The 25449-nt window shown below is 41.2% G+C and overlaps 1 protein-coding gene across 2 annotated transcripts; it reads left to right on the top strand.

Annotated features, from left to right (window-relative positions):
- The first annotated feature begins 5168 nt into the window (after positions 1-5168).
- Positions 5169-19805, top strand: LOC122543337 (ras-related protein Rab-5B). Of its 2 annotated transcripts, XM_043681873.1 has the most exons (6): positions 5169-5281; positions 11646-11905; positions 14117-14268; positions 15257-15379; positions 15467-15560; positions 17309-19805. In XM_043681873.1, the coding sequence occupies exons 2-6, from the start codon at positions 11743-11745 to the stop codon at positions 17422-17424; spliced, it is 648 nt and encodes a 215-aa protein (XP_043537808.1). In that variant the 5' UTR covers positions 5169-5281; positions 11646-11742; the 3' UTR covers positions 17425-19805. The 2 variants fall into 2 exon arrangements, with proteins under 2 accessions (XP_043537808.1, XP_043537809.1); XM_043681874.1 differs by lacking the exon at positions 15467-15560.
- The last annotated feature ends 5644 nt before the right edge of the window (positions 19806-25449 follow it).

The following is a 25449-nucleotide window of genomic DNA, read 5'->3' as shown; positions in this document are numbered from 1 at the left end:
TCCTCAGCCGTGCATTCATCTGCTCTATCCTCCTATTCCTGCCCTCACTAGCTCATAGCTCTGGGAGTAATCCAGATATTACTACCCTTGAGGGCCTCCTTTATAAATTTCTGCCAAACTCTCTGTAATCTCCCTTCAGAATCTCAACCTTTTCCCTTTCAATGTCGTTGGTTCCAATGTGGACAATGACCTCCTGCTGGCCCCTCTCCCCCGTGAGAACATTCTGCACCCTCTCTGAGACATCCTTGATCCTGGCACCAGGGAAACAACACACCATTCTGCTTTTTCTCTGCTGGCCACAGAAACGTCTGTCCGTCCCTCTGACTACAGAATCCCCTAACACAATTGATCTCTTGGAAGCCGATGTACCCCTCGTTGCATTAGAGCCAGTCTCAATACCAGAAACTGGGCTGTTCGTGCTACGTTCCCCTGAGAATCCATCACCCCCTACATTTTCCAATTTGGCAGAGGTTAATAAGCCTTTGAAACAGCTGTTAAAACAGGTATGTCAATGGTGCTGGAACATCGACCAAGAAAATGTTTTCAAAAAAATTAACAACTTCTGATCTCATCAGAAACCCTAGCAACTATCATCCAGGTTAATCTATGGGATTGGGGACAGCACTATTTCAAATGCAGCAAGATGGAAAGCATACACAAGTTTATTATGCCACTATATCACTAACAGAAACAGAACAGCATTACATCACACTTAAGAAAGAAACTTTAGAGAGCATGGGCAGATGATGATTACACTTCAAAATTGAAACCAACCATAAACTCTCTCTTCTGAACACAAAATAAATCACCAAGATGCTGCCTAGAAGTCAGTGGTTCAGGTTAAAATTTGTGAGGTATGATTCAATTACTGAGTATGTCCAAGGGAAGTGCCAAACAGCAGACACTCTCTGAAGGACACCATCAAATGGAACAGAACAAAAGGTTAAACCTTCGTTTTGAGGAGCTTGAAGCCTACACATTAGAGGTAACTAACCACTTACCAATTACTGAAAGGAAGCTGTCAAATATACAAGAAGCCCAAAAATGGGATGAAGAAAATATTCAAAGCCAAAAATATGGTCTGGAAGGACGGTCAAACTATGTACCTAACAATGCAACACTGCCCTAGTATCTCGTACTGCACAAACACCTGTCATTGATGATTTGCTAGTCTTTAACAAGAGCTTCAACCAGAAGACATCAGCGCAGAAGTAGGCCATTCAGCCCGTTGAGTCTACTTTACCATTAAATTAGTTCATGGCTGATCTGATAATCCTCAACTCCACTTTCCTGCCAATTCCCGAAGCCTTAGTCTATATCTAACCCCTTGCTGTACCTGACCTGGGTGTGCTTGATGGGGGACAGTGTAAAGGGAGCTTTAGTCTGTATCTAACCCCATGCTGTTGTGAAGATGCTGCTCCCTTAACAAGGTTATGCTGTCCTTGTCTTTTTTTCAGAGAGGTCGTAAAAGCAGCAATTCTGAAAAGTCTAGGTTTGAAGGGTTTTAGGGCTAGTTTGATAATAGCAACCAGATGCTGCATCAGACAAAAGGCTTTCAAGTTAAAAAAAAACACTTGTACAATGTAAGGGTAGTGGCCATTTCTCCGAGCTCAGCTTTTCTCTGGTTTGATGTGGTTTTGGCAGTCTCGCTATTCACTGAAAGCAGGCAGACAGTTTTGAGGCTGCTGATCCAAGAAACAGCAACATGGAAGAAGGTATTCCATGCTGCCATCGCTTACTCTCCTGTAAGACCCTGTGCTTGATATTACCTTTTGTGCCAAGGGGTGTTTATGGTGATTGTTGGAAGTATTTTGAACAGCATCATTACGTTGGGATAATCTATTGGGTTTTCAGATAGGTTGTTATTCTACATTCTGTTCTCTTGTTTGTATTTCATTCAGTAATCTTGCAAATAAATTCTGTTTTGTTTAAAACTAAGTGGTTTGGCCAGCTGCATCACTCCTGGAATATCCACGATACACCTACTTAAAACAACTAGCAAAATTAGGGTCTGGGTACTTTCTTGAAATATTTTGAGGGGGTCTGGCCTGGTCCATAACACTGCTCCTGTCCTGCAACTCCTTAAGCACTGATGTGCCAAGTTGAATTTGTGCCACCGAAGTGCCAGGAAGTGATAATTTCCACTAAGAGAGAAGCTAACCATCTCCCCTTTATCTTCAACATCATTACCGTTACTGAATTCCTACTGTCAATATCCTGGGGGTTTACACTGACTCGAAGCTTATCTGGTCAGGCAGCATCCGAGGAGCTGGGGAATCAACGTTTTGGGCATAAGCCCTTCATCAGGAAGGAGGCTTGTGGCCCAAGGGTGCTGAGAGATAAATGGGAAGGGGGGTAGGATTGGGTGGAAGGCAGCTGAGAATGCGATAGGGTAGATGAAGGTGGGGGCGAAGGTGATAGGTCGGAGAGGAGGGTGGAGCAGATAGACGGGAAAGGCGATGGACAGGTCAGGAGGGCAGTGCCGAATTGGAAGCTTGGGACTGGGATAACGTGGGGGATGGAGAAATGAGGAAACTGGTGAAGTCCACATGAATCCCGTGTGGTTTCAGGGTCCCAAGGCAGAAGATGAGGCTTTCTTCCTCCAGGCGTCGGGTGACAAGGGTTTGGCAATGGATGAGACCCAGGACCTGCATGTCCTTGGCAGAATGGGAGGGGGAGTTGAAGTGTTCAGCCACGGGGCAGTGGGGTTGAAACAATCCGCAAGTTGGCGTCCTGTCTTTCCAATGTAGAGGAGACTACGTCGGGTGCAACAGATATAGTAGGTGACCAGATATAGTAGAGGTCCAGATAAATTTCTGTCGGACGTGAAAGGATCCCTTGGGGCCGAGGACGAAGGTGAGGGGGGAGGTGTGGTGCAGGTTTTGCAATTCCTGCGGTGGCAGGGGAAGGTGCTGGGAGTGGGATATTGGCTGTTGGGGGGCGTAGATCTTACAAGGGAGCCACGGAGGGAATGGTCTCTGCGGAATGCTGAAAGGGGTGAGGAGGGAAATATGTCCCTCATGGTGGGGTCTGATTGTAGGTGGTGGAAGTGGCGGAGGATAATGCGATGTATATGGAGGTTGGTGAGGTGGAAGGTGAGAACCAGAGGGTTTCTGTCCTTGTTGCGTTGGAAGGGGTGAGGTCAAGGGTGGAGGTGCAGGAAGTGGAGGAGGTGCGGAAAGTGGAGGAGATGCATTGGATGGCATTGTCACATGAGAAGGGAAATTGCAATTGTTAAAGAAGGAGGCCATCTGGGATTTTCTAAGGTGGAATTGGTCATCCTGGGAACAGATGCTGCGGAGATGGAGGAATTGGGAATAAGGGATGGCGTTTTTACAGGAGGTAGGGTGGGAGGAGGTGTAGTCCAGGTGAGAGTTGGTGGGTTTGTAGTAGATGTCCATGGTTAGACGGTTGCCAGAGATGGAGAGGTCCAGGAAGGGGAGGGAGGTGTCAGAGATGGTCCAGGTGAATTTGCGGTCAGGATGAAAGGTGTTAGTGAAGTTGATGAACTGTTCAACCTCCTGCTGGGAGTACGAGGTAGCGCTGATACAATCATCAATGTAGCGGAGGAAAAGGTGCAGGGTGGTGCCAGTGTAGGTGCGGACATGGACTATTCCACGTACCCAACAAACAGGCAGGCATAGCTGGGGTCCATGTGGGTGCCCATGGCTACCTCTTTGGTTTGGAGGAAATGGGAGAATTGGAAGGAGAAGTTGTTAAGGGTGAGGACCAGTTCAACCAGGTGGATGAGGATGTCAGTGGAAGGGTACTGGTTGGGACAGTGTGAAAGGAAGAAACGGAGGGCTTGGAGGCTTTCGTCATGGCAGACAGATGTGTACAGGGACTGGAGGTCCATGATGAAGATTAGGCATAGAGGGCCTGGGTAAGGAAAGTCTTGGAGGAAGTGAAGGGTGTGGTTTCCAGCATCACACTCTCAACTCTGATCTCCAGCATCTGCAGTCCCAACTTTCTCCGAGAAGATGCATTACAGCAACATTTCGAGCACCTTCCAAATCTGCAACCACAATCACCGAAAAGGACAAGGGCAGCAAGCAATGGGTAGTTCCTTCGCTGATGCAGGAAAATTCAGGTACTCCCTTCCTAACAGCACTGTAGGTTTGCCTATAGCACATGAATTGAAGGTGCTCACCAAATTAGAGATAGACAATTATTACTGCCAGTGAAGACTAGATTGCACACAAAATTACAAATTATTATTGCGTGTTATGTTCAAGTTGACTGTCATAGACACATTAAATCCCTACAGTGTGATCCATTGAGTCCACACCAGCCCTCCTAAGGTCATCCCACCCAGACTCATCCCATTTCCATGGCTAAGCCATCTAACACCTACACATCCCTGGAAACTATGGGTAATTTAGCATGGCCAATTCACCCTAGCCTGCATATCTTTGGACTGTGGGAGGAAACTGAAGCACCCGGAGGAAAACCATGTGCAAACTCCACACAGACAAGTCACCCAAGGGTGGTTTCGAACCTGGGTCTGGTACTGTGAGGCAGCAGAGCCACCATACCATCCCATGTTTCCCTATGTTGCAGCAATGTTTAAAGAATGTTTTGTTAGCTACTAAAAATTTTAGGCTGTCCTGAGGCAGTGAAAAACATTAAAGAAATTCAAGTTCTTTCTGAAGTGTCCCCCAAGAGATAGGAATGTATTCACATAACTGCTACAAGTTTGGTCGAATTTAAATTATTACTGGGAAATAGGGATACTTTGCCTTGCTGGATCTAACAACAAGAATTTAAATCAAATTCGGTATTGGGAACACTTTGGGCCTTCCTAAAAAATGCAATGATATCATGTACATTATTATGATATATTAATTGCGCTGTGCTAAAATGCAAAGCTTATATTTTCCAATTATAGAAATCAACTCTGACCTCATTGTTTTCTGTCACCTGATGTCAAAGAGGCAACCAATTTAACCGTGCTGCAGGAAGTCCCGCCTTCACATAGATCGCTTTTCTGATTGGTTCACTTACCAATCACGAATTCCTAGAAGCATTTGGCTAGTGGTCAGGATTTCCTACCAATCACATAGAACCCCTATCACTATTGGTCATCTGCACAACTGTACCCGCCTTATTTTATCATTGGTGGAAGTAGCCGTCAATAAGGTTTGTCAGCTTTTTATTCAATTCTTGAGCTATCAATCAACTTATGCAGGAGGCTGTGGTTCAGACTTGGCTAGGTGTCTAGTTCTTGCGACACTATTGGCGGAGGAAAAAAAAAGCCTGCGAAGTTGAAGGCGTCGTGAAGGTAAAACAAAAATCTGCTTCTTGTCATTGTTGCTTCCAAATGACCTACTCCTAATTAAAAAGTAAATGTAGATTCTTCCTAGTTGAAGAGCCTGTTTTCAACAAAATGTTCTGCTGAGTGTGACAAATGGATGGGCAGAAGCCGACTTCAATGTCTTTCCATTTGAAGACCAGATTTGAAAAGCCTCATTTTCAAGTATGAGGTGGATGATGTCAGTCGATGGCTTGTAATTTTACAGTAGGGTTGAGCTGTTTTGAAGCGAATCTTGAATATTCTGCTTTGATTTTATTTTCGATTTTTGGGGGTGGGAGACCATGTTGGTAATACCCTGTTGAAGTTAAGGTGCAGTTCGTAGATTTAACTGAATTACAACGTTCAAAAGAACGTAACACCCATCTTAGTGCTTGTGTGGGACAATATCTTGGGCGTGATGTCATTGAGTTGCTCAGCCCACTAATCTTTGCCTTGCATATAAATCAATTTGATGGCCCAAGGCTATCTTAATTGGTTCAATTGAAAACAAAAAGGATAAATTGCCATATGTGCTGAATTTTTAGTTATTTTCAAGTGTACTCTGAGCAAACTCTCTAACTACTTTCGTAAATGTCTTTTCACCAGAAGTGGAGTTAGAGGAAAGAGAATCAAGATTCTAAGACTATGGGCCTATCGGCGTGTATCTGTCTGTCAAATATAATCATCCGTCTCTGCATTAACAGTAGTTATCCTTCATTTAAAAGTCAACTAACTGATCCACATTTCAAGGTTGATAACCAGTTACAATCAAACTGCAGAAAATAGGTTGCATGCAAGTGGTTTGTTATTCAATAGTATTTGTTGTTTTATTTGTGACTTCTAGGGTTTTTTGGGAATATTAACTTTGAACTAAGTTAGTTTGCTTTCCTTCCAAAGTACTATTTAGATCTCTATGCAATTTCACACTTGTTTAACAGTCAACATTTGAGTTGTTTTAACTCCAAGTGTATGATTTCCCCTTTGACTGGCTCCACCTTCCATCTTGGATGTGGATGTACTTGGGCAAAGTTCCCCTTGTTTAGTAGCTTTGCTTGAGGGGTACAACATGGACTGTCTGTTTACCTCACTCTATGCATAGACTGTTTCTTCAGTTCAAAGGTACTTTTCTGCACACTCCACTAAGGGTGACTTGCTGATGAAGTGCAACCTGCCAATGAATGTTTGACTAGACAGTAAGCTAGAAACTCTGCTCTAATATGATCAGGTCTAGGTGAGACTAATAACGAGCCTTTCAAAGGGCTGATCTATCAAAGCCTGAATTAAGCAAAGACCCGAGGGGAAAAATTGGATTATGTTAACCTTAACTGCTCTTCTCATGCAAGAGACTAAGTACTATTGAGGTGAGTGGAGAGCAAAATTTGTATCGGGGGGGGGTGGAAAACCCCATTCAAATGCCTGAAATTAGGGCAAGTACCAAAAAGTTCTTCAGCTATTAATTGTTTAGCGCAGTAGCAAAGCAAGCAATCATTGAACTAAAAGAGGGTTACCTCAGATTACAACAGGATCTGGACCAGATGGTGTTTAATTTAGATTAAATGCGAGGTACTGCATCTTGGGAAAGCAAATCTTAGCAGGACTTGTACACTTAATGGTAAGGTCCTGGGGAGTGGTGTTGAACAAAGAGACCTTGGAGTGTAGGTTCATCACTCCTTGAAAGTGGAGTCGCAGGTATATCGGATAGTGAAGGTGTTTGGAATGCTTTCCTTTTATTGGTCAGGAGTATGGAGTACAGAACATTGGTTAGGCCACTGTTGGAATATTGCGTGCAGTTCTGGTCTCCTTCCTATCGGTAAGATGTTGTGAAACTTGGAAGGGTTCAGAGAAGATTTACAAGGATGTTGCCAGGGTTGGAGGATTTGAGCTGTAGGGAGAGGCTGAACAGATTGGGATTGTTGTCCCTGGAGCGTTGGAGGCTGAGGGGTGACCTTTATAGAAGTTTAGAAAATTGAGGGGCATGGATAGGATAAATAGTCTTTTCCTTGGGGTCGGGAGTCCAGAGCTAGAGGGCATAGCTTTTTTCTTTTTCCCTCACCCTAAACCTAAGGGGCAACACTTTCAGAGGGTAGTATGTATATGGAATGAGCTGCCAGAGGAAGTGGTGGAGGCTGGTACAATTGCAACCATTTAAAAGGCATTTGGATGGGTATATGAATAGGAAGCGTTTGGAGGGATATGGGCTGGGTGCTGGCAGGCGGAACTAGATTGGGTTGGGATATCTGGTTGGTGTGGACAGGTTGGATTGAAGGGTCTGTTTCCATGCTGTACATCTGACTATCTGGATAATTGCCTTGCTTGCACAGACACTTTGTAATGTGCTCACTTTTTTTTGAGGTGTTTTATTGAACTAAACAGACTACTTAGTCTGATATGAAGCAGAGGGTCCTTCTGATATGCTAGTTTTTTTGACCAGTTTACTTGCCTGGCCACCCTAGTGGCTCATTACCATAATTCAACAAAAATAGTGTTATGCTATGCTTTTGTCTGGAATTTGGTGTCTACTCTGAACGTTTCCCAGGTCTAATTCTTTTTAAGGCTTCTGGTTTCTCAAATTGTTCTGCTTGTCCCTAAACCCAAGTAGGTAAAAACAATGACTGCAGATGCTGGAAACCAGATTCTGGATCATTGGTGCTGGAAGAGCACAGCAATTCAGGCAGCATCCGACGAGCAGCAAAATCGACGTTTTGGGCAAAAGCCCTTCATCAGGAATAAAGGCAGAGAGCCTGAAGCGTGGAGAGATAAGCTAGAGGAGGGTGGGGAGAAAGTAGCATCGAGTATAATAGGTGAGTGGGGGAGGAGATAAGTCAGGGTGGAGTGGATAGGTGGAAAAGGAACTAGGCAGGTCGGACAAGTCAAGGGGACAGTGCGGAGCTAGAAGTTTGAAACTAGGATGAGGTGGGGGAAGGGGAAATGAGGAAGCTGTTGAAGTCCACATTGATGCTCTGGGGTTGAAGTGTTCCGAGGCGGAAGATGAGGCGTTCTTCCTCCAGGCGTCTGGTGAGGGAGCAGCAGTGAAGGAGGCCCAGGACCTCCATATCCTCGGCAGAGTGGGAGGGGGAGTTGAAATGTTGGGCCACGGGGCGGTTTGGTTGATTGGTGCAGGTGTCCCGGAGATGTTCCCTAAAGCGCGCTAAGAGGTGCCCAGTCTCCCCAATGTAGAGGAGACCGCATCGGGAGCAACGGATACAATAAATGATTAGTGGATGTGCAGGTAAAACTTTGGATGTGGAAGGCTCCTTTTAGGGCCTTGAATAGAGGTGAGGGAGGTGTGGGCACAGGTTTTACAGTTCCTGCGGTGGCAGGGGAAAGTGCCAGGATGGGAGGGTAGGTCGTAGGGGGGTGTGGACCTGACCAGGTAGTCACGGAGGGAATGGTCTTTGCGGAAGGCGGAAAGGGGTGGGGAGGGAAATATATCCCTGGTGGTGGGGTCTTTTTGGAGGTGGTGGAAATGTGGGTGGATGACTTGGCCTAAACCCAAGTAATCTAGTACATGAGTCCAGAACTTCTGTTTTACTTGCACTTAACTTGTGCTATCTTATCTTGTGTAAACTCTAGACCCAATGATAGATCTAGATCACCTTAATAGATTTTAGGATTAAACCAGAGCTCAGAATTGAACTTCAAATTTGACTAGGTTTCCACAGTACATAACTAACATGTGAAAAAGATCTCTCATACTGTACACACTTTTAAAGCTTGCTTCCATCCTGTATTGTTACTGCTAACTCGGCAGTAATTGGCAGTCTGTGGACATTAGGCCCAGAATCTGAGGTCAAGATTGGGACATGATTTCTAATCCTCTGGCTGTAAGGGTTCTTTCATCCCATTACTGTAGACTCCAGTTAACCATCAGCATGTAACCACCTGTTATCAGAGCCAGGTGTCTACTTGACTTGGATGTCAGTTAATCACTTCTGATGTGTGAACAGTTGAAAGTTTGAATGCAGCTGTAGATCTTGTGATCCCTTGGTCATATAAAACTAATTCAGCCTATTGCTCAACAGTGATCAGTATTCACTGGTAATGTCTTTGGATTAATTTCATGAGGTGAATTAATTCTTTAATTGTTGTACATGACCTAAAAAATGGAGTGTTTGCTAAACTGTAGTCCAGCAAGGTTCAGTGCTTCCATCTAGTAGTGGTTGAACCTTGCTTGTAGTACTATAATGTGACTTGTGGAGTACTTTGAAAATTTAAAGTGACATGTATTAAAGAGCAAAACCTTTCATTGGTGACTTGTCATTCTTTGCAGTTCCAATATCACCTTTTTAGCTTCACCTGAGTTTGTTTTTGCAGTCTTGTTACTTGATCCAAGGTAGCTATTAATCTTGCCAGATTGTGTAGGAGTTGGTGCTGTTGCTCATATCCCATAAGTGTCTATTTACAAAAGGTGAGCTAATCTGTCAGACAGTTTTTGCTTGACCAGGGCTGCAGCAGTGAGTGGCTGGGAGGAGCTGTTAAGTCATCCAAACACAAGTATGTGGTGGCACAGGCATGTTGAGTTTCAGTAATGCTACCTTTTTTTTGCTTGGCTTCTCAATAGGAAGATTACATGCTCAATTGTGTAGCTTCTATTTTTCTGGAAACTGCTGCAACACCAGAAATTGAGGCATGGTTATGCAGTTTACAATGAGGTTGTTCTGCATGTTTTCAGATTTGAGCTCTAATCACTGCTTAATGTACAAGCTAGATAAGACAACTAGTGCTGATCTATGACCTCTACTCGTCTGTTGAGGCAAATGTGTAAAGACCGGAGGTGAATTAAGTGGTGAGACTTAGTGGACAGGAATTTTAAATTCTCTCCTTCCTTCCCACCCCCACACATTATTGCTCAGTTAACTAAACCTTGTCTTCAATTTGCTATAAAACATGCACTGCAGAGAATGACTGCTTTTGTGGTGCAGGGGTAGTATCCCTATCTGAGTCAGGAGGCCCAGGTTCAAGTTCCACCTGCTCCAGAGGCATGTAAAACATCTGAGCAAGTTGTTTAGAAAATGTCCAAAGTTGAGTTTTTACTTTGCTCTACCTGTCAATCAGCATTTATGAGCACACTCTTCATTGCAACCTCTTTACCCATCAGTCAACTTGCCAACTAATCTGGCCACCTCTTACTCTGTATAATGGTTTACCTTTAAACTAGCATTCTAGGACAACTCCTGACTAAGCTTTGACATTTTTCACAATCAGTTCCTTGCATTGTTGTTCCACATATTTGTCATCTACCTTTTCTGCCTACTTTAATTTGTTTTGGTCAAATGTCTATTGATGCTCCTTCATAGTCACTGCACTTCTAGTTAACCATGTGGCTTTGGAGAGTGATGCAGTTTTAAAAAAAATTCAGTAGTCCTATTGAGCAGTCAGTGAAATAAACACTGACTGAAAATTTAAGATTTAAAGCCACCAGGAGGGAAATGATGATTTCCAAGGAGATATTGTGATATTAAAATTAACTTGTCAAATAGTAACATTCCTTCCTATAAATGTCACCTCCACTTCAAATAGTTGTGCTATCATGCATTTTTTCCCCAGTGACTTGGTGTGAGCAACTAACACATTTTTGTTGTATTTTAGTTTCCTTTGACAGAATGTTTTCACATGCATTTGCTTGTGAAAATAAATCTTTCCAACTTGGTCTGATTTGGTATGGGCCCTGACTTCACGAGCTTAGCACAACTTTTTAAAAATCTTCCAAGATTTAAGCATAGCTGAATGTAATTGTCATGTTAATCTTGGCAACAGCTATTTTTGCCAGGCCAGCACCTCCCCAGCAATATTATTGTTGGACTATTAGCTCAGAGACCCAGGCAATGGCAGATGGTGGAATTTGAGTTAAATTAAAACTGGAATTAATGGTTTAATAATGACCATTTGTCCACTGTTGATTAGGGAACTGGATGGGTTTTTCCCTGATTTTCCTTTAGGGAAAGAAACTACCATCTTTGCGTGGCCTATACATGATTCCAGACCATAGCAGTATGGTTGATTCTTAACTGCTGTCTAGGATGGGCAAAAAAAGCTGATCTGGCCAGTGACTCCTCATTAACTTTTTTCACTTTTCTAAAAACATTCTGTAATTCCTATCCCTGGAATGTTAATCTTCGTGTGCTTTTTTTTCTCTTAGCGATTTGCCTTCAGACATCCAGAAACACTTTTGTTTTAAAGGCCTTGTATTACTCCCCAACTTTTTTTTGGTTTAAGTATCTTGGGTTATGTTATTTCACTTAATATACAAAATGAATTGTTCCATGTGGTTTGGTTTTCTACTGAATTGTTTCTACTTGAGCAATCACTAGAAATAAAGTGAAACTTAAAGCAATTTTTTTCACTTTTTTAGGTTGCATAATTCAAAGCAGTGGAAGTTGTGCCTACCCTTGAGTTGGTGGGCAAACTTGTCTCTCCTAAATAGGATTCTATTACAACTATTGAGGACCATGGCCAGCAGGGGAGTATCCAGGCCAAATGGTCAGTCCCAAACCAGCAAAATCTGCCAATTTAAGCTTGTATTACTAGGGGAGTCAGCTGTGGGCAAATCCAGTCTTGTGCTACGCTTTGTTAAAGGACAATTCCATGAATACCAGGAAAGCACAATTGGTGGTAAGTACTTTTTAATGTACCAATGGATGATGCCCCTGAGAAGCATCATGCTGTAGCAGAATTTCTTTGACCTCTGTTAATCTCAACAAACCAAACTGTGGTTCTGACAATCTGCTGGAGTTTTCTCCATCCTGGCCACATCTTGGCATAATCCTGTTTCAATCACTGGCAGTGTGAGTCATTCAACACTTTTCAATTCTCCAATACCAACAAAACAAATTTAACTCGTCTACGTCTCCAGCTTTGGGCGACACAGTGGTTAGCACTGCTGCCTCACAGCGCCAGAGATCCGGGTTCAATTCCCGACTCAGGCGACTGACTGACTGTGTGGAGTTTGCACATTCTCCCCGTGTCTGCGTGGGTTTCCTCCGGGTGCTCCGGTTTCCTCCCACAGTCCAAAGATGTGCAGGTCAGGTGAATTGGCCCTGCCAAATTGCCCGTAGTGTTAGGTAAGGGGTAAATGTATGGGTGGGTTGCGCTTCGGCGGGGCGGTGTGGACTTGTTGGGCCGAAGGGCCTGTTTCCACACTGTAACTAATCTAATCTAATCTTTGGTTGGGGATGCTTCTGTGTAGAAGTGTGTGACTTAATCAGTCTATGCTCTGCTTCTGGGGGAGGGAGAACAGGAGTAGACTGTTCAGCCCCTTGATTCTGCTCTACCATTCAATAGGATCATGGCTGATGTGGCATTCTTCATTCTACTTTCCTAACTTTTTTCCCCCGTAACAAAACTCTTTATTCCCCTATCCCTACCTAATCACACATTCAAGCCACAAAGGACTTTTCACCCCACAGCTGTCTGGCTAGGAGTTCCAAAGAGTCAGTCCTCAAATTCCTCCTCCTCGTCTTAAATTGACACCCCTTTGTTCTGAGACTGCTGTCCAGCTCTAGACTTTCCCATGAAGAGGAATAACCTCTCAGCACTTACCTTGACAAGGCTCTTAAGAATCCTGTTTTAGTATGAGAAACTCAATTCTCAGCTCCAATAAGTAGTCCCAGCCTGTTTTTAGCCTTTAAGATGATCCCTCCATACCAGGGATCATAGTGAACTTTGAACTGCCTCCAATGAAATGATCAAAACTGCTGACAGTACTTCAGATGCGGTCTCACTAGCACTTCATACTCCAACCCCCCTAGAACTAGGGGCCAGTGTTCCTGATCGCCTATGCTGGTTTTGTGCACCAGTATCCTCAAATACCTTTGCAACTTCCAGTAACCTATTCTTCAAAGTGAAGAACTTCACACTTTCCCACCCACTCCTGACAACTTTTTTGCCCACTTAACCCATTGATATCCTTCTGCTTTTTTGAATTTTCACCCCTCCACCTCCTTTCCACTAAACTTGTCTCAGTATTTAAATATTGCAAACAGTTGCTATCCAGCATTGATCCCTGTGAAACCCATAATCATTCTTTGCCAACCTGAAAAAGAACCCTTTACCCCACTTTTCCCATGAGCCAATTCTCTATACATGTCAATATATGACACCCCCCCCCCCCCCCAATAGTGGGCTCTTATGACTCATTTTGAGGTGCCTTTATCAAGCACCTCAAGTCCAATACAGCACATCTATTGGTTCCCTTTTATGCAGTGAGTCTTCCTCCACTCCAAGAAATTAGTCAGACACTATTTCCCATTTTTATGGAGCCATGTTAACTGCTTGATTTACACTGATCTTCTAAATCTATTGCTTCCTTTTAATTTAATTCTGTACTTAACAAAGCTAATCAGCTTGTAGTTACCTACTTTTTGCTTCCACCCTCCCCTCTGAACAGGGGTATCACATTAGCAGTTTTCCAAAAATCTGGCACTTCCCTAGAATTCTAATTTTTCAAAAATTAGAACTAATGCATTCACTATTTTGGTGCTACCTCTGCAGGATCTGCAGATCCTGCAATCAGAGCAAAGTGACTTGTCTGCCTTTTTAGTCCCATTAGTTTGTCTAATACTATAGTACACCTCATTCCTACTCCCTTATTCTTCAGTAATCAACATTCACAATCTGCCACCATAAAGACTGGTGCAAAATATCTATTTAACTCTGACGTTTCTTACCAAAATTTTTTTGTTTCCTCAACTGTTTTTAAAGTAACCTCTTTTAAATTTCAATTATGCCTGCCTGTCTGCTGTCTTAACCTTTGCTTGAAAGCCTCAATACTTAGTTTTTATTTTTGAATGCAATGCCCTGACACTGTTGTTTTTTTTTAAATAGCTGCATTTCTGACACAATCCGTCTGCTTGGATGATACAACAGTAAAGTTTGAGATCTGGGACACTGCTGGACAGGAGCGGTATCACAGTTTAGCTCCCATGTACTACAGAGGTGCTCAAGCTGCCATTGTGGTTTATGACATCACCAATCAGGTTTGAGCTACTGATGAAATGTGATTTAGTTATTGTCCTTGTTCATGGGATACCTTTTTTGACACCTTTTTTTTTGGAGCTAGTCCTATCTCTTCTCCAGCTTGAGCTGAAACTAGGCTAGGGAATTTTTCATCAAAGTAATTCTCTAATCACTGTTATTGGAACATTTCACCTTTCATTTTTGTTATAGAAATTAATTTTGAGTTTCAATTCAAGCCAATGTTCCTTTAGTGCACTCTCTCTTGCATTGGAGAAGACCCAAGGATACCTTGGGGCTTCTGCTTTCTGTCTTACAATGCACATAACTAGTAAAACAGCACATTCCTGAAAGCTGCTAAATTTATGCAATTAAAAATACTTCAACCCATATGAACTGAACTTTTTTTAATTGCAAGTTCACATCTTCAAGACCTAATGACCAATCCAGAGTTGATCTCTACCTGGAGCTGAAGCACAAGTTGACTGCAGTTTGTGGAGAGTTTCATAAATTTTTAACTGCTTCCAAACTGGAGTAATTTCAGAATTGGTGCTTTTATTTTGTGTATATTCATCTTTGACTAGAACAAATTTTTAAATTAGCTTTAAACTGTCATGTCCCTCTGGTCTGCTTTTAGAGACACTTAATGTAGTGTACTTTAAGAATGAAAGCATCAGACCTTTGCTCAAACACTTCTTCTCTTAAAGGAGGAATAAGCTGCTCTCTGGAGGGAGCCAGCAACTGTAGTTTTGGCTTGTTTCCTTTCATTGGATGAAAAATTGCAGTGGAGTACTTTGGTCATACTTCAAATTTTACTGTTTTTGCAAGTCTGTAGAGTAACTTTTCATATGGTAATATTGAACATTTTAAGCATAATGAATTTTAATAAAAGTAACCAACAATTTATTCTTTGCCTACCCCTTTCCTAGACTTGCTTATAATACAACTTGGAATGCAGAAATGAATCTAACCTGTTTAAATTGTTTGCATCAAACATGTATCTTGTTTCAGGAGACCTTTGCAAGAGCAAAGACATGGGTAAAAGAGTTGCAGCGACAAGCAAGTCCCAATATAGTTATAGCCCTGTCAGGAAACAAAGCTGATCTGGCTAATAAAAGGATGGTGGAATATGAGGTGGGTTTTTATTAGTGAGAAAATATTCTTTGTAGGTCTATAAGGTCACAGCAAACATCACCGCCACCATTTTTGCTTTTTCAACAGGAAGCACAAGGATATGCAGATGATAATAGTTTGTTGTTCATGGAGACATCTGCCAAAACAGCAATGAATGTTAATGACCTATTTTTGGCAATAGGTAAGACTTGTAACATCTGAATTGTGCTGAAGTGAACTTTGAGTAGGAAGAAGTAGGGTGGCACATGGCTCAGTGGTTAGCACTGTTGCCTCATAGCACCAGAGACCTGGTTTGATTCTAATCTCCAACTGCAAACTCCAGATGTTCTCCATGTCTGCATGGGTTTCCTCCAGGTACTAATTTCCTCCTCCCACAGTGCAAAGATGTGCAGGTCAGGTGAATTGGGAATGATAAATTGCCCACAATGTGTTAGGTGCATTTAGTCAGAGGGAAATGGATCTGGGTGGGTTGCTCTTGGGAGGAATGTGGACTTGTTGGGCCAAATGACCTGTTTCCACACTATCAGGAATATAAGTCCTCCAGCAGATAATCCAGGTAACTGGGAAACAATCGAGAGGGATAACTTGATTCTTTGAACTTTTTTAATACATAAGATGTTAGTGATTTTTTTTTAAAGAATTGCTGAAATTGAGTAGTTGAGGGAGAACAATCCCCACCATCTTATAAAAGAGCAATCCTATTTACTTTAGCTGCCTAAAATAAGCATGTGGTGTTTGTGTAGACTAACTTCTGTATGCATTGGCAACTTGAAATGTCTACTCCTTTTTCCAGGTATGGTGACTTTAGTTGGTGCACACTTTCTGGTTTGTCTTTCCTAGACTTAAACTGGTGTAGCTTTAGTATTTTGTAGTTCCAATTAGTGTGGAAAAAGTCCATTTTAAGTGAGGGATAGCTTGTATCCAAAACTGTGTAAAGCCCTTAGTAAAGTTAGAACTTGTAGAATGCCATATCCCATAGCACTTGAAATAGGCAGGATGAGTTGCATCACTTTAATTCATATGGTCCTTCAAGTTACAAATAGCTTGGCACAATCTGGCAGCATTCTTTTTTAATGGTTTCATTAACCTTTTTTTATCTGGACCTCTTGTACAACTTGTGCTGTTTACATCTATATAGTATCAAGTACTGCTACATAGTCTTTTCAGATGGTTTGTGAGCCAAAGTGTACATATCTTGTGGCATTCAAAAATGGGGATCGTTGGTGTGTAATTGACACCCCTACCAACATCAACTGGTCAGTCTTTCTACTTGCTGTTTGTGGTACCTCAAGCGCAAATTAGCTGCTGCATTTGGCTGCATAAGTGCACTACAAAATTACTTGGTTGCAAAGTGCTTGGCAATGCCCTACAGATGTGATGAGGCGCTATGTAAATGCAAGCATTTTTGGGTTTTAATCCACCCAGGCTGCTAGCAGTTAAGTTTCAGGCAGAACAGAGGTTGTTTTTAAATATTTCTAAATGTATCCTACAACTCCACACCTCCAGTCTCTGCTTCAAGGTGAGAATTGCCATTGCGCAAATGAGTTGCTGGCTTCAAAGATTGTTTTGGCAGTCCAGTTTGAGTCACTTGACTTTTGCCTGTGATTGCCATTTATACATGCTTAACTCCTGTGGAAAGTTTAAATGTCTAGGTTTAGACTGTTCTGCAGTTCAACCAACTAATTTTGAACCCCTAATTTCCACAAGCAAACTCTTCTAACAACACTCTATAGAAAGTGGTAGTCACTTGATACATGGGACTGAGATGTCTGGCTTTCTAACTTAAATTCTCCAGTTCCAGCTGAATATTCCCTTTTTTAAATTGGATCTTGGAAATGGTTTCAAATTGATTTTTAAGCTGCTTTTTTCAAAGGTTGTTTATCAGCCTATGTCACAAGGAGCACCATTACACATATCTTTATCTTCCAGCCAAGAAGCTGCCAAAGACCGAACTTCAGAATGCCAGTGGAACCACCGGCCGTAACAGAGGTGTGGATCTCCATGAACAGTCTCAGCAGAACAAGAGCCAGTGTTGTAGCAACTAAGCAAACCATGAAGGGAGCTTGCTCCAAGTTGACAACTGCACATTCAATAACAAGTTGAAATGAAATCTCTACATCCATGCCTCTTGCAATGCTTCAGTAAAAGTACCTGCAGAATGGATGTGGGATTTGACTTAACACCATCTTTATTTTTACTAGAGATGTAAAATCAACTTAATCACCTTCCTTTTTTTAATGTTATTGCTATATGAATGCACTCTGTTTCATAGAATACCAGTTATTCAAAGCTTTTTTAAACAAGACTTGTAGATAATTTGGAACTCTATTCAGATTGTTCTAACTTTGCAGCTTGTGCTGATTTGCAAACTGTATCCTCTAATTGTCAATGTTTGCCCTTATGTTGAAACTGCATGTCAGTGTTTGCATTGTTTAACCTTGGCAGGGAAGCCTTTGTCACTTAGTATGTAGGAATTGGGCCTCTAGGATTAAAACTACAAATCAAAGATCCTGCACTAAACAGTTGTGCCCACCCTAGGGTAAGCAATCTAACAGCTAAGATAGTAACTAAACCTACACTGGTAAATAGCTGTGATAGGACTCTGAACTCTAGGCAGTACACTTTGAAATTTACCATGTTTTAAGCAGTGGGTGCTGTTTTAAATAGCCAAGTTGGCTTTTTAGTTTGTACAACTATTGGGTTTAACTTTTTTATAAATTGTATAGATCTCATGGCAATGCCCACTTTTTTGAAATTGGGAATCAAATAGCACATGCAGGCTTGGGGATAATGGTACAGTAAAGTTAAACAATCTAGTGAGGAATGCAGTTTCATAATAGTCCTGTTGACATGGGCTGCAGTAGTACTGTATACTTTTTGCTCCTGGGTGATCTAAAGTTGAGTGCAATAAATAAGCTAGCTATGAATATTGGCAAGATTGAGCAAGGTTTTGAAAACTAACCACTACACATCCTGAATAACTTGGCCAAAACTCCTTGCTCCCAATTTGTTCAGGTTCCTGCAATAGGATATATATATATAATACTTGCTGAGCACTTTTAACTTCCCCACTTTGTTTTCTGGTGCAAGTTGACATCTGTATTGCCAGTTTCTACCATGAGTTAGATGCTCTACTATTTCGTCCAGCTTCATTTGGAAGTGGGTTGTTACTTTCTCTTTTTGGAGAGGGTGGGTTTGTGGATAAAACTTAAACTGACATGACTGTGAGCCGCCTTCCAATATTGCATTCCGCTTTTGACTGCAAAACTTGAACATAAGGTTGATTCTCTAGTAGAATGCACCAGCTTCTGAAGTTTTTTTAAAAAAAACCTTGAAGTTTACTTTGTCACTTTTTTTCTCCCCCAGTTAAACACTTGTTTCCTCAAGATATTCAGCCTTGGACATCAATTTATTTTCTTCTGGTTTGTGCAAGGTCCCCTCAATGAATTAACAGGCTATGACAGTAGTCATGATCTCCTGAATCTAGATGACAAAGAATTTCTTGTACTGCAAGTGACTGCCTACTTAGGTCATTGACCTCAATGCTGTTTTTAGGACAGGGGCAGGTTGAAAGATGCTGCTTCATTGTCTGATTCACCTGAGCAATTTTTAAATGTGCTCTATCTTCTGGATTTAAATCTCTATCTTCTAAACAATTGAAATCTGATTTTAAGCAGTTCATAACAATGATACCATATCAGCCTGTCAGATTGGTCCATAATAGATTTTTTCAGTTTTTGTCATGAGACTGGGTGTTTCTTTGACTACTGGCAAATAGAATGCATCTTAATTTTTAGTGCACTTTTTAGATCTGCCACTGTAGAGTATGAATGGGCTTTGCATAGGAATTCTCTTTTCAATGCACTTTACTGTTACTGTTTTTTGCATTTCATGTAGTCTGGTGCCTTGTCATCCACATTATGTATAAATCATGCACTGAATTTGTCACATCTGACCTCTTGACACAGAATTGGGTCTTCCCATGGCAGTTGATTTCCAGGTACAAATATGACATCTCAAGTTCATGTTTGAGCCTACAATGTGTATAGTTATTGCAAGATTGTTCTTTCCAAAACTTTAAATTGTAAACTAAATGCCTGATTGCCAAATTTTCCCTCTGTACATTGCTTTAGCACAGATCTAGTTCCTGTGGCTGAATAGCTTGTCTGAGTTGAAGCTGGGTGAAATATTTGGGTATGTACAGTTGTGAATTACTTGGTACATGTAATGCAATATTTGTCTTCAATTGGAAGTGAACAGGATGTGATTGTGGGCAACCTATTTTTTTCAATTGTTCTCTGCAGGATCTGTAAAGTTAAATTTTGGTGCCAAGAAACTGCTTGTGAATAGATGCAACAGTCTCTTCTAAAATGTCATTATATTTTGTAATTAAGCCAGGCTTTATTAAAGCTTATGTTGCAACTAATTCATGGTAATGGAATTCATTCTGATTCACCAATGTATTTAATGTAACTCCTATATTAAAGACCTTGTGCTATGATGAATTGTCATACACTAATAGCAATTTGCATTTCATTTGAGGAAACATGAGGGACTACATCTCTACTTTTAATGTATCAATTTTTTTGTGGGGTGCTGATGTTGTAAGCTCACTGGGGTTCTGGAATAGAAGTCAAATATCCTGAGCATGGGTTTGAAACACCATGGCAGATTTAAAACTTTAATCCCACATTTTAAAAATACAGTAACCACGTGACTATTGTCAACAACGTGTATTAGAGGAAGGAAACCAGTTATCCTTCCCTGTATGACCTGCATGTGATTCCAGCCCTACTGTATTTCAAACTCACTACTGTTTGGGTAGTTGGAATAACTATGAATAACTTAACTGAGGCACCACCTGTACATATCCCTAGTTATTCCAAGAGGTTTGACTTCTCTTGTCTGTGATAACTTTTTTCCCCAGATCAGCAGTCAAATCTCTATACTGAAGTCACTAGGCCTTGAAGCTATTGGTCTGTCTTTTTTACTAAACTATTGCACTATTATATTTAGTCACTTTTTTGACTAAAGCTTGATGGGAGAAATCCAAGCCATTTTATTCTGCAAGCATTCACTTAATATACCTTAACACCAACCTTTTAGGAAAAAACACTTGCATCTGAGTGTCAACCACTCAATTTCCAGAGCCTATGTTCTTAATTTTGCAATCTACATGCAGTTTGTTTTAATCCAACCAAAATGGCCCCTCCCAACTGATTACTTCCCTGGCTCAACTTTTGCATTTTCTGGTCCTGAGTCATAGCACTCTTGTAATGCTAGTGAATAAAATGCACTGAAATTTTCAGGTTAACTACTTCAACCCTGATTTAGGGTTGTATCTGTTAAATCTGTGTATTTCAGCTTGTTTACACTTGAATTTGCATTTTGACCTCTGGATATCCCAAATGCAGCCTTGTATCTCTAGCAAATGCAACAGCCAAAATGCTCCCAGTATGGCTTCAAACAGCAAGCAATGGATGACTGACCTAAAAATCTTGGTGTATTGAGTTAAATATTACCTCTTTTAAATTTGGTACTTAGCAAGGAAAATTATTAACATTTTATCCTTGCCCCTTTTTTCTGCATGTTCTCTTGTACTGGTTGTTGTGTTAACTTGTCCTGTGTCAAGAGGTTTTTTGAATGGTGACATGTTTGAGCAATTCAAGTGGCTGCAGTGTGTGGGTTTTTTTTTTGGAAGATCTTTTTCTCCTATATAAGGACAGTTGGATAGTACCCAACTGCATATCTAGCATTACTATAAGCAGGACTTCCTGTTACTTTTGTACCTGACCTGTTTTGGTGTATAGTACTGAAAGATCAGCAGGGCCAGCAGCAACTTGTCCCTTTCCACTTGGTATGGAGTTTAATATTCCAGATCTGGGCTGGAGGAATAAATGAGTGCTTCCATTCTAATGTTGTAAAGGAGTGGTAACTAGTAGGCAAAAGCTTTTATAGCATATAAAGGTTAGAATGGCCAAACAGCTGTTTTGAAAGCAAGTGACCAGTTCAAATAGCACCTAATTTGACATGGAGAAACCAGCAGTTTCGGATTAGGAAAATGTCTAGGTAGCTGGAAGTTGTGCTGCTGCTCTTGTTGCATTTTCACTAGAATGCTGCAGCAGGTGAAGTAAAAGTGAGCAATGTGCTGAAAATGTAAGATCAACTAAGTCTCTATCTTGTCCAAATACATGGCTTTGCCTGATTACAACTGAATTTGCCAGTCAGACCCCTAATGTAGGCTGATAGCCAAACTGTTCCTGCAAGAACAAACCTTTTATTTTTATTAGCTTCAGTGACTGAAGTAGTTGTCCTGTCTTAGTTGACTTGAAGAGAATTTGAGGCAAGAAATTTAAAGCAGTGAAGAAAACTACCATGAAAGGAGGACAGAAATTGTACTAATTTGTCTGAGTTTTGAGCACTTTGAATACTGGCTTAGATCTTTTGTTTAAAATACAATTAGTCTGAGTTTGAGAAAAGGAAATGTATGCATTCTTGACCTAGACTAGTCCATCAGCTTTCATGGTGAGCCTCCACTAGTGAAGGAAGCCATGATGTGGAGATGCTGGTGTTGGACTGTGGTGGACAAAGCTAATTGCAACCAGGTTAGTTGGATAGTTCCAAGGCTTGCTTGGAAGCACTAGCTAAAACTGGTTTTTGCAATTTTCAACTTTATTGAAGGAAAGATATGGACTTTCTCAACTGGTGGTATTAGTTAAATAACAGTTGTGTAAAATCAAGGACAAGGTAACTAACAGGCCAGTTGGCTTATCTAGTTTTGAGTTGCTGTTTATATTCCACTAGTAATCTCATGATTCCATCTTGGCATCTCTTTTACATTGTTTTGGTTGCTCAACTAGTTTTTTTTAATGCATTGGCTTAATACAGTTGAAGTTTCTGGAGTTCTGTAGAATGTTGATCTCTCTAGTGCCTAATGGAACCACAATATTGGCTTGGTTGACTTAATGCTTTTTGCCTCTGGGTCAGAAGTTTCTGGTGGATTTGGGCTCCTAATCACTACTTTGGTATAAAACTCAAGACTAGAAGTATCCAAAGCAATTTAATAGCTGGGGCTCCAAGACCACTTAGCCTAATTGGTTGAGTCTATCAAAAACATTAATGGAGCACTTGGAAAACCCAGTTGAAAGAGTCTACATTCATGAAACAACATTTGACCAACCAGTCTGTAATTAGAAGTTGATGTGGTTTACTTGGACTTTGCTAATCTTTCAAAGCTTTTAAAGATTAGCAATGACTTCCCATTAAAGTGCATGGGATTGAAAGTACTGAAATGATAGAACTGGTTGGCAGACAGGAAGCATTAGGCATAAATTAGTCTTGAGTGGTGGGCAGTGACTCCATAGTGGAATACTATGGGATTGATGTTTGCTATTATGTTGGGTGTGGGATTATATATGTAACCTTATCCTCTTAAAGGAATTAAAGGTAATATCTCCATCTTTTGCAGATGACAGTTAGATTAGATTTTAAATTACTTAGTGTGGAAACAGGCCCTTCGGCCCAACAAGTCCACACCGCCCTGCCGAAGCGTAACCCACCCATACCCCTACATACATTTACCCCTTACCTCTCACTACAGGCAATTTAGCATGGCCAATTCACCTGACCTGCATATCTTTGGACTGTGGGAGGAAACCGGAGCACCTGGAGGAAACCCACGTAGACACAGGGAGAACGTGCAAACTCCACAGTCGCTGTGGGATGGTGAACTGGGAGGACAATGCAGAGATGGGTCGGTATGATTTAGACAAGTTTGAGTGGGCAGATAGTATAATCTGGATTAAATTTGAGCTTTCTAGTAGCAAAAAGGCAGATTATATGGTATGTTGCTCTTCATAGTGAGGATTAGAATACAGCACCACAGATGTCTTGCTGAAATTGTGCAGGGCCTTGGTGAGAACACATCTAGTGTTCTGAACAGTTTTGGTCTGAGGAAGGATGTTCTGATGATGGGAGTGTAGTGGAGGCTGACCAGATTAGTCCTCCATCCCAGGAATTGTTCATTTGGAGTTTAAAGCATAAGGTGATCTCAAACCTATAAATTTCCAAACAGGATTAGATTAAGTGGAAGGATTTTCCTGATGACTCCAGTCTGGATCAGGGGATCACAGTTTAAGAATATGGGGTGGGCAATTTAGGCCTGATGAAAAATGTCTTCACTCAGAATTGAGCCTATAATATTTTCTGCTGCAGTTGAGGCCAAAACATTGAATGTTTTCAAGGAGAATTGGTTGCTAGGTTTAAACATACTCCTACTGTTTAGACATAGGTTAGGTAATTCAGCCCCTTGAGCCTTTTATGTCATTTAATATGATCATAGTTGATCTCTTCTCTGCTTCAACTCTACTTTCCTGTCTGTTCTCCATAACCCTTCAACCATTACAAATTAACCTATACTCCATCTCCAATTTACTCATCCTAGCATCTCACTCAGTGAATTCCAGATTCCAAACCTTGAGTAATTCCTTTTTCATGTAGGCTGGGGTAGTTTTCCCTGGAGAATTGGAGGCTGAGGGGTGACCTTGGAAGTTTTATATAAATGTGAGGGGCATGGATAGGATAAATAGTCTTTTCCTGGGGTGGGAGTGTCCAGAGGGCATAGGTTTAGGGTGAGGGGAAAGATATATAAAAGGGACCTAAGGGGTAACTTTTTCAGAGGATGGTACGTGTATGGAATGAGCTGCTAGAGGAAGTGGAGGCTAGGACAATTGAAACACTTAAGGCACCTGAATAGGAAGGGTTTGTAGGGATATGGGTCAGGTGCTGGCAGTTGGATATCTAGTTGGCATAGACAAGTTGGACCAAAGGGTCTGTTTCAGTGCTGAACATCTGACTGTTAAATCTGTTACCCGATCCTAATACTGAATCTCATTCTCAGTCTAGATTGCCTCACGTGTCCCTTTAAGTCTACTGTTAATTCCCTTTTTTAAGCATGTTTTTAGATATAGATATCTATCTTAATGGTCTCCAATGCAATTCTTTATCCCCCTTCCTCCTCTTTCTCTACCACTTTCTCCTTTCCCCAAAGTTTTATATGCAATACTCCACGATGTGGTCTTGTATAACTTAGCAAAGCTTCCCAACTTTACACCCTTTTTTTTGCTATAAATGTAAAATTCCATTTGTTTTCCTCCTCTTCTGCTGTAGTTATAAGAATGCAAACAGGATACGGAGCTAGATATACTAAACAGCCTACTTCTATTTTCCATGTTTCTATCTCTTTGGGTGTGAATCCAATATGCTCAGGATTGGTGTTGAGATTCCTAAAGTCATAACATTCCAGATTCATTCCTGTATTGCTGATATTGCATTAAGTTTGGATATATGGGATTTTGTACATCTGAGTGGATTGCTAGAGTTGCTTTATAATGTGCCAGGTATGCAGGAAAGTTTTTAGTATTGTTTTTGGGTACATCATGGTATTTGTAAAAACAATTTTTCAATCTGAAAGATGTCCTTACATTTTTTTCCCCCCATCCTTTCCTGTTGTCTAAAATATTTTTGTAGACAGTCAGTTTCTAGTAAATATTATGGATACAACTGGAGTAATTATTAACATTGTAATCACACATGGTTAAACATTAAGTCCCTCGCATTTCCGTTTCCAAATTTCTACAAACTTGAATATGCTTCCTACCTTCCCACCTGAGCTACCTTTTTTAAGATTCTAAAATTATCCTCCTTGTGGAAGTAGTTTATATATATTTAACCTATTCAATCCTTTTAGAACACTTCAACCAGGTCACCTCTAATTCTTTTAGACAGGACGATACAAACCAGTTTCTTGTAACATTTTGTTCCTTTAAGTTTGGTATCTCAAATGTGAATGAATACTCCAGTTGCGTCAGATCAGAGCTTCTGTACACCTAAACCATCGTCCCCTGAAATACTTGGGATTAGCGTTTACAAGGCGGAGAGGATTTTTGAGATACTAAGGAATGCGGAGTTAAATGGAGTTGAGGTCATTCCATGATCTAGTTGAATCCTGATGAAGGACTTATGCCCGAAACGTCGACTTTCCAGCGCCTCGCGTGCTGCCTGACCTGTAC

Source organism: Chiloscyllium plagiosum, chromosome 43, assembly GCF_004010195.1.
Source record: "Chiloscyllium plagiosum isolate BGI_BamShark_2017 chromosome 43, ASM401019v2, whole genome shotgun sequence".
NCBI classification, from domain to species: domain Eukaryota; kingdom Metazoa; phylum Chordata; class Chondrichthyes; order Orectolobiformes; family Hemiscylliidae; genus Chiloscyllium; species Chiloscyllium plagiosum.
The sequence above is the reverse complement of the archived record's forward strand: the minus strand, read 5'-3'. Positions and strand labels throughout refer to the sequence as shown.